The 14,712-nt window shown below is 48.7% G+C and overlaps 1 protein-coding gene across 3 annotated transcripts in view; it reads right to left on the reverse strand.

Annotated features, from left to right (window-relative positions):
• The window catches only part of GGA2 (golgi associated, gamma adaptin ear containing, ARF binding protein 2), a 44,926-nt gene extending 37,556 nt beyond the window's left edge, over positions 1 to 7,370 (reverse strand). Inside the window, exon 1 of one of the 3 annotated variants that reach the window (XM_030924805.1) lies at positions 7,168 to 7,370. In XM_030924805.1, coding sequence (XP_030780665.1) covers positions 7,168 to 7,267 — 100 coding nt within the window. In that variant the 5' untranslated portion in view covers positions 7,268 to 7,370. Of the gene's footprint in view, positions 1 to 7,155 lie in introns of all 3 variants that reach the window. The other 2 variants (XM_030924806.1, XM_030924807.1) reach the window with 2 other exon arrangements.
• Between the last annotated feature and the right edge of the window lie 7,342 nt (positions 7,371 to 14,712).

The following is a 14,712-nucleotide window of genomic DNA, read 5'->3' on the forward strand; positions in this document are numbered from 1 at the left end:
ATTAAATATTTTCATGTATTGATTTTTTGTGTCTGAAGATGAAATATTAGATGAACCATGTCAAAACATTTCATGCAAAGCCTTCAGTGGTTGTAGAGTCTACTCTTTGGTGAATACACAATTTTATCTATTTTATATATTAAAAATTGTATTAGTTGTGACAATGATATTTTCTTTTTTATCTTTACTTGTCAGATATAGTTACTTTTTTCCAAAATTAATGATATTGTATATTTGATTTAAAATACTTCTAGAATATTTGGATTGATAGTTGAAAATAAATGGCAAAATAAAGAGTTGCTGAAACCTAGTGATAATGTACTTATGATGGGTTATTGTCCCTATCACTGTTAAATGTTTAAATTTCCATGAAAACCTATACATAAAAACTTAAAATTTTGTGTAAAAGCCTTCGTGCCCTGCACTTTAGCCCCACTGCATAATGAATAAAAGGAAAATGGATTCTCCTGCAGCGGGGAGAAAACAAAAAGATTTATCATGGCTCAAAAGTCACGGTGATCATTGTCATTTTAAAAAGTACCTACTATGAGGCCAGGCACGGTGGCTCATGCCTGTAATCCCAGCATTTTGGGAGCCTGAGGTGGGCAGATCACCTGAGGTTGGGAGTTCAAGACCAGCCTGACCAACATGGAGAACCCCATCTCTACTAAAAATACAAAATTAGCCAGGCGTGGTGCTGCATACCTGTTGTCCCAGCTACTTGGGAGGCTAAAGCAGAACTGCTTGAACCCAGGAGGCAGAGGGTGCAGTGAGCCGAGATCACGCCATTGCACTCTAGCCTGGGCAACAAGAACAAAACTCTGTCTCAAAAAAAAAAAAAAAAAGAAAAGAAAAAGAAAAAGTACCGACTATGGGCCAGGTACCATGCCAGATGTCCTCAGAATCCAGGGTGGCACAAACATCTACACCATTTTACAGATGACGAAACCTACCCAGCCACAAAGCAAGGGAATGGCAGAAACAAAAATTCAGTTGCAGGCTGGTCCAGCTCCACAGCCTGGATGTGTTTCTAACCACTCTCGGGTGAGGTCTTCAGTTCCTTGACAAAGTTAGGGCCTCTCTTGGAAGCCAGCTTGATCTTCGTGCTCATAAACTCCTTGAAGGCAAAAAGGAGGCCTGTCTCATTCACTCTCATAGGCTCCGGCACCTAGAAGAGTTGCTGGCAGGTACCTACTGAATGAATGATTCTTCTTTTGCTAGACAGTGTTTGGCCAGCTGGCTGGACATACTGATAACACGGGGAGATGGCTATCTCAGTCTGAAATAACTGGGCCCCTAAACACATAATCCCAGCCTGCACAAACTATTTCAGAGGACTTGCGCAGATCCAAAAAATGACCCCCAGGCGGCCAGTAGCTGGGTCTGACCAGGCCACAGCAACCCCTGCAGGTCGGTTTGATACCAATCTGCTCCAACGACTAGCTGGGGCCAGACAGGGCATGGCCAGGGAGAAATTCAAAGGATGCCTTCTCTGTTTTGGGCTATCCCAGACTCCAAGGTGGTTTATTTATAGCTGGCACTTGAGCAGGACAGAGGGGTGCTGAGAAATAACACTGCTGCCATGTATTTCCTCACTAAAAGCAGTGTTTGTATGATTCATTTCAAGCGTGCTACAGGGCCAGAGGTGTTAAGAAAACAGCTGAGACCTCCAGCTGTGAGTGAAATGGCTCATCTAAGATTGACTAATTCAGAAGCCAAACCATTCCAAGTCAGTTGCCAACCAACCGGGGTCATGACTCTGGCACCAGCAGCTGCCTGTGCTAGCAAGGGGAGCCCCAATGCTGTGGGGAAGCGGTCACCCCAAGGAGCAGAATGCAATCCTTCAGCAGTCCACGCTGCAGGGGGACTCCTTCCCCAGAGTCCGGCAATCATCCAATTCAGCACGTGTGAAAACCTCCAAGACCCAGCATGGGAATGTCCTACACATCATTCCAAGTGGAAGGAAGAAACAGATTTACTGAGCACCCAACTTTTACTAAGCCATGGCCTCCGTGGCAGCACTACCAGAGCTAGAATCCCAGAGTCCAAGAGGAGTCCTGTTTTTAATAGCGCAAGGCTAGCAACACCTAAGATGTCCACCAACAGGGACCCCGTTAAAGGGATCCTAGGACACCCATACAACAGGGCATCTAAGGCTTTTCATTTAAAAGAACAAGGTGACTACATCTGCAGTCATGTGGAACAATGACCAAAATACATGAAGTGGAAAAAAAGGCTGCAGAACCGAATGACAGAATGCACAGGCGCTGCTGTTTGTATTTTTAAGGCATGAGATTCTGGTAACAGCTTCCTGATATTCCTCTGGGAACAACCCCTCTCCTCAATTCTAGGTCCCCCATTCACCTTCCCCACCCTTGGCTCTGGGTTGGGTACTGTACCCCACCACACCCCACCCCAGGTCTGGCCATCTTCATATTTCATGACCCTGGGTCATGCTGACTCCAAGGTGGACATAAAACCCAAGCCGACAGGCAGAAGAGCAATAACTCTTGCAAATCAATGGAGAAAAGAAATGAATTCTGCTGGGATTGCAGTACGGAGAAGAGCAAAGCAGAGAAAATTCAATCAAAGAAGTGAACCATGGAGCTCCTGGACTAAGCCTACCCCTACTCTGGGACTTTCTTTACTTTCCTTTTTTTGGTAAGTGAGTATGGGTATGAGTTAGTTTCAATTACTTGCAGCTATAAAAGCCTAATGATAATAATAGCTGGCTCTTCTTGGGCACTTACTACAAGCATAGTAAGGCACTATTTTAAGTGCTTTCTGTGTACTAAAGTCTTTGATTCTTTCAACAACCCTAAGGACAGGTTTTATTACTCTCTTCCCATCTTAAAGATACAGCTGCCTTGTTTGCAGGGACCTGAGCTTGGCCATTCCTCAAACACCACCCCCTGGTGACTTCATCCAGCTCAGACCCACAACGCATTTGCCTTCAACTACACCCACGTCTTGGCCATACCATCAATCTCACGACCCCCTTATCCCTCCATTGCAGCACCAATGCCCCGCCATCCCCAACAAATCTGGCTTAACCCATCGTTCACTACTTCTCTGCTCCTATTCCCAGAAGAAAAACAACAACAACAAATACAGCCATGAAGACTGCAACCCGCATTCCTGATGTCCAGTCAGCACTCCACAGTCCTAACGCAGGATCGCAGCAGGGAGATGGGTAGGAGTGATCCGATCCCACTCAACCCTGGGGAAATGTGGCAGTATCTAGTGACATTTTTGGCTGTCATGACTGGGAGGAAGGGTGTGAGCTTTGGTATCCAGTGGGTTTAGGCCAGGGACGCCACTAAACATCCTATAGTGCATGGGTCAGCCTCCCCAACACAGAATTAGCAGGACCAAGATGTCACTCATGCAAAGGTTGAGAAACCCAGCTCTCTGTCTGGGTGGGTCCCCTTCGGTTTGCCTCACCAGTCACTCCCCCATGCTTCCCCACCTTCCTCAAGTCCCCTGTTCCACTTGAGCACCTAATACTCAGGTGGCGATGGTGGCACTGACAAACTTGTTTGCATGTGCAATCATCTTGATCTCCTTCCCCAGACAGTCGGAAAAACAAAAGGTGTCCTTCCTCTCTGTAAGGCCAGGTCCCCCCTTTTTGCTCTGGCTCCGAGCACCTTCAGGTCCCTCTGCAATGGATGGGACACTGGACCCAGAATCGGGGAGGGGCAGTTCCCCAAAGGAACATCAACATGAAGGGGGGCTCACATGTCCCCCTCTCCTTCTAAAACACTCTCCTTTACTCCTAAATTCCCTCTTGCTACCCTTTCTCCCTCCTTCTACATTCAAGCCTCATGAAAAACGGCTGAGGAGGCCACTGGCTGCACCCTCCCCACACATTTATTCTGCCTGGCCTTCCCCAAATTATGGCCCAAAATCGGCGCCAACTTCTGAAAACCCAAGAGATTTCACTTAAGAATATAGGTTCTAGTCGTTCCTGAAAAACAGGAAGATCTAGCAACTTTGGGACACTGCCCCCAAAAGCTGGAGCTTAATACAATGTATATGCCATGAAAAAAACCATAATAATAATAAATAAATTAGGCCGGGCATGGTGGCTCACGCCTGTAATCCCAGCACTTTGGGAGGTCAAGACTGGCAGATAACTTGAGGTCAGGAGTTTGAGACCAGCCTGGCCAACATGGTAAAACACCATCTCTACCAAAAAATATTAAAAATTAGTCTGGGCTGGGCACAGTGGCTCATGCCTGTAACCCCAGCACTTTGGGAGGTCAAGGCAGGTGGATCACCTGAAGTCAGGAGTTCGAGACCAGCCTGACAAACAAGGTGAAACCCCGTCACTACTAAAAATACAAAAATTAGCTGGATGTGGTGGCTAACACCTGTAATCTCAGCTATTTGGGAGGCTGAGGCAGGGGAATCGCTTGTTGAACCTGGGAGGTGGACATTGCAGTAAGCCAAGATCATGCCATTGTATTCTAGCCTGGACAGGAATGAAACTCCATCACACACACACACACACACACACACACACACACACACACATTAGCCCCTTGTGGTGGCGTGTGCCTGTAATCCCAGCTACTCGGGAGGCTGAGGCAGAAGAATTGCTCGAACCCAGGAGGCAGGGGTTGCAGTGAGCCAAAATGGCACTACTGCACTCCAGCCTGGGCAACAGAGAGAGACTCCATCTCAATAAATAAATAAATAAAATAAATAAAATTTTTAAAAAAGCTAGAACTGGGGAGGCTGATGTGGAAAAAATGCTTGAACCCAGGAGGGGTAAGCTGCAGTGAGCTGAGATCGTGCCACTGCACTCCAGCCTGGGTAACAGAGTGAGACTCTGTTTCAAAAAAAGCTGGAGTTGAAGAACCGTGTCCTTGGGCAGTTCCAAGCCCAAGCACTCCTTTCATCTCCTCCACCTGAGGCAGCTACTTTCTCTTACTCCGGCTACATTTTTTGTTTTTGAGACAGAATCTCACCTTGTTGCCCAGGCTGGAGTCCGTGGTGCAATCTCATCTCCACTTCCACAACCTCTGCCCCAAAGGTTCAAGCGATCTTCCCACCTCAGCCTCCCAAGTAGCTGGAATTACAGGTGTGTGCAACCACACATGACTATTTTTTGTGTTTTAGTAGAGACGGGCTTTTACCCTGTTGCCCAGGCGGGTCTTTAAACTCCTGGACTCAAAGGATCGCGCCACCTCGGCCTCCCAAAGTGCTGGGATTACAGGCATGAGCAGTCCTTTTTTTTTTTTTTTTTTTTGCAACTCCAGTCTAAGCCTTCTGTTCTCCATTGCCTCCTAAAACTACTATCTTCTGTCTCTACTGTTTAACTCAAGGACGTCTCATTAAATAACTGGTTGGTTACCAAATTCAAAGTTCCCTCTTCTCCTTCCTCATTCTACCCCATTTTTAAGCAGCAAAACTACCTTACAACCACATCCCTCCTTTGCTATCAGTGGGTGCCCCTGCAGGTCTCCCCTGCCTGTTTCTGCTCAGCCTTCAGTCTTCTCTTCCCATCTGCCTCTTCAATGCTGGGGCTCCCCACGCTCTCTCTCCAAACCTCTGCTCTTAATATACACAAGCTTCTCCCGCAAGCTGACTGCCAATGAACCAGACTTCCAAACGGTACATCCCACACTCGCCCTCTCCGGTGCCAACCAGCTGCCTAGAGGGCATCTCTTTTTTGACTTTGCCACAAGCACCTCAAACTCCACATCTCAACCTTCTCCGTCTAAACCAGCTCCTCCTCACAGGACAGACATCTGTAACCCACCAGTTCCTCGAGCCTGAAATCTGCGATCTAGCCTAGATTTCTCCTTGTCCCCTGTCTCCATTCCAAGGCACCGAGGCTGCTGACTGCGCCTACTCATTACTTCTCCCTCTCCCCACTGCCTTAGTCCTCCTGCGACCCCCAACCACCACCAAAAGAGCTTTTTAGCTGCTCTCCCTGCCTTAAGTCTCACCCTCTCCGCCCAATTTAGCACCATATGGCTGCAAGTGACGCCTTTAACAGGCTTCCTTGATCAGATTCTCTGGCTGAAAACTCCCAAACAGCTCCCCTGCCCTCGTAAAAAACAAACTCCTTTCTGCAGCACACAAGGCTCATGAAGATCTCGCCCCAATTAGCCGTGCAGCCTTTCCCGGATTCCTGCGCTTTAGCCTTGCACTCCAGCGGACTGACCTACTTGTTCCCGAAGCGCTCCACATTCTCTTGTCCCCAGCTTTTGCACATGCAGTTTCGTCTGCCTGGAATGCGGTCGGCTGTGACGACCCCCAGGTAAACCAACTTCTACCACAACAGGTGAAACGAATGCCCTCCTCCTCCTCGCCAATCCCGTTAGTAAGGTGATGTGACTACCAGCCTGTACCCACTAAAAAGTGTTTTTGTGAGCAAGGACCCTGTGTTATGCACCTCAGTGTTCCCGGCACCTAGCAGGGCTGGGTACAAGGGGAATATTATTTATCCTCTTTATCCTCAATCCCTCATTGGTAAAACGGAGATAATAATAGCCCCTAAGATTACTGTGAAGATTACAAGAGACATGCAGAAGAATTCCGGCCAAGGGATTTGAGCCTAACCAGGGTAACGTAATGAGACCCCGTCTCTTAGGTGGGGGGGAAAAAGTATATGCGTTTTAAAAAAAAAAGTCTGGCCAAAGTAAACACAAGAGGTAAAAAAGCTCTTTTTGACGCGGTAGCCAGATAGAGATCTTTCTCAGCTCCAAACAGACTGCGTGTCTTGCACGACTGCGTCTCCTTAAGCCTCAACGTCCCCGCTTCCCTAGTGGGGTTAATAATAGAAGCCAGCTCCGGGTGGGAACGAGGATTAAGCAGGGCTGAGCCGCTGTGAGCACAGTGCCTGGCGCAGGGGAAAGCGCAGGTCACGTAGCCATGGGTATCGGGGTCGGGGTCCGGGTCCTGTTCTGCGGCTAAGGGAGGGGTGGGCGGAGGGGGAGGGGCAGAGCGCAGACGGGGGCCGCAGCCCCGGCGGATAGTTGGGGCTTCTCTCCGGGGACCCCTGGGAGATCCTCCCCACCGCGCAGGGCCCAGACCCCCTACCCGGCCGCCAGCCTCCCCTGCGGCCGCCCGCCCAGAAGCAAGGCCCCGGGAGGCGGGAAGCGAGGCCTCACGTGCGACGCAGCGGCCGCGCCGAGGGCCTGCCAGGCTACTCACTGAGCCACAGCTCCAGCGCTGCTGCCGGCCCCGGGGGACCCTGGGCCGACTCGGTTCCCGCCACAGCCCCCGCCCCCGCCGCCACCGCAGTCGCCGCCATCGCCTCAGCCCCGACGCCGCGGCCGCGGGCGCCACCGCCGCCTCAGCTGCCGTAGCCGCCTGGCGCTCTGCTGGGCTGACTGCGCGGCAGGCGCGGAGGGCACGTGACGGGGCGGAGCCGCTTGTGCCACGCCCACTCCCCAGGCCCCGCCTCCACGCGGGGCGGGCCGGGATATATCTCAGCCCAGATCCCCTCTACCCAGCGCGGGTCTTCTGAGACCACTCACCATACGGTTGCTAGATAAAATACAGGACGCCCAGTTAAATTTGATTTTCAGAACGTGAATACTTCTTTCAGCATTTTTATTTTTTAAGAGATGGGGTATTGCTCTGTCACTCAGGCTGGAGTCCAAAGGCGTGATCACGGCTCACTGTAGCCTCCACCTCCCGGGCTCAAGCGAGCCTCCCGCCTCAGCCTCCCGAAGAGGTGGGACGAGCGGGTACCACCACGCCTGGCTAATTTGTGTGTTTTTGGTAGACACTGGATTTCACCATGTTGCCCACGGTCATCTCAAACTCCTGGGCTACAAAAGATCCTCTTACCTTGACCTTCCACAGTGCTTGCATTTTTTTTATTATTTTTTATTTTTTTCGAGATGGAGTCTCACTCTGTTGCCTAGGCTGGAGTGCAGTGGCGCCATCTTGGCTCACTGCAACCTCTGCTTCCCGGGTTCAAGCGATTCTCCTGCCTCAGCCTCCCAAGTAGCTGAGACTATTGGCATGTGCCATCACGCCCAGCTAATTTTTTTTGTATTTTTAGAGACGAAGGTTCATTCACTATGTTGGCCAGGCTGGTCTTGAACTGACCTCATGATCTGCCCGCTTCGCCCTCCCAAAGTGCTGGGATTACAGGCGTGAGCCACTGCGCCCCACCTATGTGCTTGCATTTTTATTCACAGAAGGGTTTTCCCAGAACACTTTTTTTTGATGGAGTCTCGCTCTGTCGCCCAGGCTGGAGTGCAGTGGCACTATCTCAGCTCACTGCAACCTCCGCCTCCCTGGTTTCCTGAACACTTCTAAAATAACATGTCCTGCATTCCTCAACACTCTGCTTCATTTTCTGCATCACACAGTACACCATCGATATATTATTGCTTATTTTATTAAAAGATAATTTTCCCAAAAACGTATGTCATGATTCTCAAAATTATGAAATGAACACATGTTAAACATTTTATTTAATTACATGAGTGAACCAAGCAGATGTTATAATCAATCCAAAAGTGAAGTCAAAGAAGGGCAAATTTATCTGGAAAAAAAGGAATGTAAAATGAATGTGCAAATGGACACAAAACTGGTTGTTCCATCGGCTTGAGAGTTGTCCCTCCAGTGGGCAGAATTAATTTACCTATTTATAGGCAAGAATTATTTTGAGTTGCTATCAGGTGTCTACAACTTAACAGAGTTATGTAAGACTTCTCAAAGACAAAGGCTGGAACCTGGAAGGTTGTGCTGTCTAGACAACGCATAATTTTCCATTGAAGCTGCTGTGCTGCACCCCTATTAACTTCAGTAGGGATGGCACCATGTTTGAGAGGCGGAAGAAGAGACCCAGAGTCACAGAATGAGGCAGGTTTACTGAGGGGACTTACAGGGCAGTCTAGTGGTAGTGGGCTGGACAGGAGGACCACTACCATTTGTAAAAAGCATCAGTTTATATAGTATTTTCAAATGGCACCCTTCCCTTAGCAACCTCCATCTGGCAACCTCAATTTAACCCCGAAGGGTCTTGATACCCCGTATGGCCTGCGTACCACAGGATGGGGCCAAGGGTTCAGATGTTCCTCACAAATAAAGAGTGAACCAGCCGGGTGCAGTGGCTCACGCCTGTAATCCCAGCACTTTGGGAGGCCAAGGCGGGCGGATCACGAGGTCAGGAGATCGAGACCATCCTGGCTAACATAGCAAAACCCTGTCTACCAAAAATGCAAAAAAATTAGCCGAGCATGGTGGCAGGCGCCTGCAGTCCCAGCTGCTTGGGAGGCTGAGGGAGGAGAATGGCATGAACCTGGGAGACAGAGCTTGCAGTGAGCCGAGATCGTGCCACTGCACTCCAACCTGGGCAACAGAGCCAGACTCTGTCTCAAAAAAAAGAGAGAACCTCCAGGCTGGCCACTCCATGATTCCGTGGCTTGGAACTCAGAACACACATTCTTCTTAGACCATAGGGCCATTCTCAGGTACATATACCATACAGAAGCAAAAATTCTTCCTTGTAGATAACTGAATAGCAATGGGTGATGATTCTTGTCCACACACATGCAGATGAATACTGTCCTAGGAACACACAAACTTACTCCTGTGGAAAACCCAGTTCTGCCCCCACTTGCACATCCATTTCAATATTCCTGATCTATATGAAAGAATGCGTCCATTCTTTTGACTGGTTTGAACATCTCACCAGTTTCCTCATTAAGGAGTTAAAGAAAATCTTTCTTTTTTTTTTGAGACGGAGTCCTGCTCTGTTGCCCAGGCTGGAGTGCAATGGTGCAATCTCGGTTCACTGCAAAACGTCTGCCTCCTGGGTTCAAGTGATTCTCCTGCCTCAGCCTCCCGAGCAGCTGGGAATACAGGCGCCCGCCACCACACCCGGATAATTTTTGTATTTTTAGTAGAGACAGGGTTTCACCATGTTAGCCAGGCTGGTCTCGAACTCCTGACCTCAGGTGATCCACCCACCTCGGCCTCCCACAGTGTTGGAATTACAGGCATGAGCCACTGCACTTGGCCTAAATAAAAACTTTAAGACATATTCATCTCTTGAAGATTCTAAACATCTGGCAACACTGAACCTGGCTTTCTACACTGCAACAAAAACCTGGACATGACTAGAGTCTACATATGTTAGAGGGGGCATGAGCTCTAGAGTTTGCCAAGGACCATCCTTCAACTCTTGAAACTTTACTTACTGTAAGCACCCTTTAACATTTTTACATTGCTGGAGCTCATAAAACCATATCCCAAAGCATGGTGTTTTGGCATAGCAAGTACTTTGAACTCAAAGAGACTGGAAAGCCTCAGAAGCAGCCTTAGAGCAAAGGCTCTCTGACCTCCTGCCCATCTTTCTTCTTCCCAGGCAAGCCATAGAAACTCCAATTCCTCTTTCCCAAGATGGGTCAGGGAAACTCAAACCCCTCTCCCCTAAAGCCAGCCATAAAACCTAGACATATTACTCCAACCTTCCCCTATTTCTGTTTAAGAGTTGGCCATAAATAAATTTTCAGTCGGGCATGGTGGCTCACACCTGTAATCCCAGCACTTTGGGAGGCCGAGGCAGGCAGATCACTTGGGTCCAGGTGTTGAAGACCAGCCTTGGCAACACGGTGAAACCCCGTCTCTACAAAAAAATACAAAAATTAGCTGGGTGTGCTGGTGTGTACTTGTAGTCCCAGCTACTCAGGAGGCTGAGGCAGGAGGACCACTTGAGCCTGGGCGGTGGAGGTTGCAGTGAGCTGAGATCACACCACTGTACTCCAGCCTGGGCACGGAGTGAGACTGTCTCAAAGAAAAAAGAAATTATCTGCGTTACTTTGTCTGATAATAGGTGGTAATGCCCCCTTATTCCTGCCCTACACCTAGGAGGAAGGAATGATATACAGGTAAGCCAAGAAGAATTTTGACAGACCTTGCTGGGTCCTCCCACCAAAGTCTATTACCAATAGATCAATCATACCCTTTAGTTCAATCCTATTTCTACCTGGCTGTTGGTCATCAAACCTAAGCATAAAAGTAGACAGCCTTCCCTCAGTCTTTATTTCTGAAAGCTCCCATGTCAAGATAAAACTTTTTTTTTTTTACAAAGTCTTACTCTGTCGCCCAGGCTGGAGTACTAGTGGCTTGATCTTGGCTCACTGCAACCTTTGCCTCCCAGATTCAATTGATTCTCCTGCCTCAGTCTCCCAAGTAGTTGGGAATACAGGCAACCGCCACCATGCCTGGCTAATTTTGTAATTTTTTGGTAAACATGGGATTTCACCATGTTGGCCAGGCTGGTCTTGAATGATCTGCCCACCTCAGCCTTCCAAAATACTGGGATTACAGGCGTAAAGCCACTGTGCCCGGCCTGTAAAACTTTAATTAAATAAATCTGTTATGGGCCGGGCGCGGTGGCTCAAACCTGTAATCCCAGCACTTTGGGAGGCCGAGACGGGCGGATCACGAGGTCAGGAGATCGAGACCATCCTGGCTAACACGGTGAAACTCCGTCTCTACTAAAAAATACAAAAAACTAGCCGGGCGAGGTGGCGGGCGCCTGTAGTCCCAGCTACTCAGGAGGCTGAAGCAGGAGAATGGCATAAACCCGGGAGGCAGAGCTTGCAGTGAGCTGAGATCCAGCCACTGCACTCCAGCCTGGGCGACAGAGCAAGACTCCGTCTAAAAAATAAATAAATAAATCTGTTATGCTTTTCTCTTGTTAGCCCCCCCCCCTTTTTTTTTGAGACAGGATCTTGCTGTCAACCAGGCTGGAGTTCTGTGGCACCACCAGAGCTCACTGCAGCCTCGACCTCCCAGGCTCAAATGATCTTCCCAACCTCAGTCCTCAGAGAGTAGCTGGGACGACAGGCGCACATGCCACCACTCCCAGCTAATTTATTTAGTTTTGTAGAGATAAGGTCTCACTATATTGCCCAGGCTGGTATCAACTACTGGGCTCAAGCAATCCTCCCAAAGTGCTGGGATTATAGGCGTGAGCCACCATACCTGGTCTTAACCCGTCTTTTGTTATAGGAGTGTTGGCCATAACCCTTCGGAGAGGTGAGGAAAGGTGTTAGGTATAGATGTCCCACAACATCTAGATCAATGGTTTTCAAACTAGCATGTGTCAGAATCATCTGAAGGGTTTGTTGCAAATTACAGGGCCCCGCCGCACAGTTTCAGATCTAGCAGGTCTGGGATAAGGCCCAGAATTTGTCTTCGTAATAAATCTCCAGCTGACATTGATGCTGATGGTCTGGAGACCACAACAGAAAGGATAAAGGCTAAGCGGGTAGGAAGTGGTTTAGTCAGGCGCGGTGGCTCAAGCCTGTAATCCCAGCACTTTGGGAGGCCGAGACGGGCGGATCACGAGGTCAGGAGATCGAGACCATCCTGGCTAACACGGTGAAACCCCGTCTCTACTAAAAATACAAAAAATTAGCCGGGCGAGGTGGCGGGCGCCTGTGGTCCCAGCTACTCGGGAGGCTGACGCAGGAGAATGGCGTGAACCCGGGAGGCGGAGCTTGCAGTGAGCTGAGATCTGGCCACTGCACTCCAGCCTGGGCAACAGAAGAAGACTCCGTCTCAAAAAAAAAAAAAAAAAAAAAGGAAGTGGTTCAGGAGTTTAATGTAGTGGTTGGGTGTGCAGGCATTGTAATTAGAACTATGTTGTTTTCATCTAAGAGATAAGGGTAAATGCCTACTTCATGGGGTTTTTTTCTTAATCTAAGAGAGATAATATATATATATAAATATGTATCAGCTGGGTGTGGTGGTGCAAATGCCTATAGTCTCAGCTACTTGGGAGGGTGAGATAGGAAGATTGTCCAGGAGTTCAAGATCAACCTGGGCAACATAATGACGCCCATCTCTACAAAAAAACAAAAAAAAAAGAAATTAAAAGGCCGGGCATGGTGGCTCATGCCTGTAATCCCAGCACTTTGGGAGGCCAAGGCAGATGGATTATCTGAGGTCAGGAGTTCAAGATCAGCCTGGCCAACATGACGAAACCCCTTCTCTACTAAAAATACAAAAATTAGCCGGGCGTGGTGGTGTGTGCCTGTAATCCCACCTACTCAGGAGGCTGAGACCAGAGAATCGCTTGAACCCAGGAGGTGGAGACTTCAGTGAGCTGAGATTGCACCACTGCTCTCCAGCCTGCAAAAAAAATAAAAAATAAAAATTGAACAAAAATAAATTACCCAGTCTCTGATATTTCTTTACAGCAACACAATGACACATTAACACACAGCTTAAGCTGAAATACCAATCTTCTGTCCTTGGCACTCCTGGATTTTAGGTCTTCAGGTTTTGATTAGAATCTACACCACTGGCTCTCTAGCTTTCAGGCCCTTCAACTACACCACTGGCTTTCCTGGGTCTCCAGGTTGCACAAGCAGATCAGATGACTTTTCAGCTTCTCAATTTTTATTTTTTCTAGAGACAGAGTCTAGCTCTGTTGCCCATGCTGGAGTGCAGTGGCACCATGATAGGTCACTTGCAGCCTCCAACTCCTGGGTTCAAGTATCCTCCCTCCTCAGCCTCCCAAGTAGCCAGGTCTATAGGTATGTGTCACCATGCCCAGCTACTTTCTAAATTTTTTGTAGAGATGGGGTCCCCCCATGTTGCCCAGGCTGGTCTTGCACTCCTGGGCTCAAGCAGCCCTCCCACTTCAGCCTCCCATAGTGCTGGGATTACCATTACAGGCATAAGCCATCATCACCGACCTATTTTTTTTTTTTTTTTTTTTTGGAGACAGGGTCTTGCTCTGTTGCCCAGGGTAGAGTGCAGTGGTGCAATCACAGCCCACTACAGCCTCGACTTCCTGGGCTCAAGTGATCCTCCCACCTCAGCCTCCCTGATAGGTAGGACTATAGGCACATGCCACCATGCCCAGCCATTTTTTTTTTTCCTATTTTTTTATAAAGATGGGGTCTTACTATGTTGCCCAGACTGGTCTCGAACTCCTGGGTTCAAGCAATCCTCTTGCCTCGACTTCCCAAAGTGCTGGGATTACAGGCATGAGCCACCACACTTGGCCTTTTCAGCTTCTATAATTTGATGAGGCACTATCTAATAATAAATCTCTCTTCCTATATATCCTGTTGGTTCTGTTTCTCTGGAGAACCCTAACATAGCCCTTAGAGGCCGTGATGAGAGAACATGGCTTTATAGTGAAAATAGCCCTTTTCTGTGCCTCATTTTCCAATCTTCTCCTACCAGGGCTCCTTGCTTCCATCTGCTCCTGCTTAAGTCTCTCTTCAGCATAGCTGCCAGAATGACCTTTCAAAAATCACAAATCTGCTCATTCAATGGCTAAACACTTCAATGGCTAAAACATTTCAATGGCTCTGCACCTCCCACCTTATGAAGACCCAACTCCTTGCCTTCATTAACTGAACCCCAACTTTGCTGAGGTATCCACCACTCCCCACCCAGCCATGCACCTCAGGGACACACAGACCCCCTTCATCTCCAGCTCTGGGTCTGAATGATTTATGGAGACCCTCACTTCCCCAGCAGGGATGGCTAAAAATTTGGAAGTTGAGTAGAGGGAGAGTACTTAGGAGTTTCCTTGCTGTTGGGAGAGAGCCATAGAAAGCTACCCTCTCCCCAGCCGACATGAAGGAGGAAGTGCGGAGGCCTGACTGCTGCAGGCAGCCAACTGTGGCTGCTGCAGATGCTGTGGCCAGGAGGGCAGAGAGACAGAAGGACCCTGGGCCCTCACTTATGTCACCACATGTGTAATTA

This window comes from Rhinopithecus roxellana, chromosome 20, assembly GCF_007565055.1.
Source record: "Rhinopithecus roxellana isolate Shanxi Qingling chromosome 20, ASM756505v1, whole genome shotgun sequence".
NCBI classification, from domain to species: domain Eukaryota; kingdom Metazoa; phylum Chordata; class Mammalia; order Primates; family Cercopithecidae; genus Rhinopithecus; species Rhinopithecus roxellana.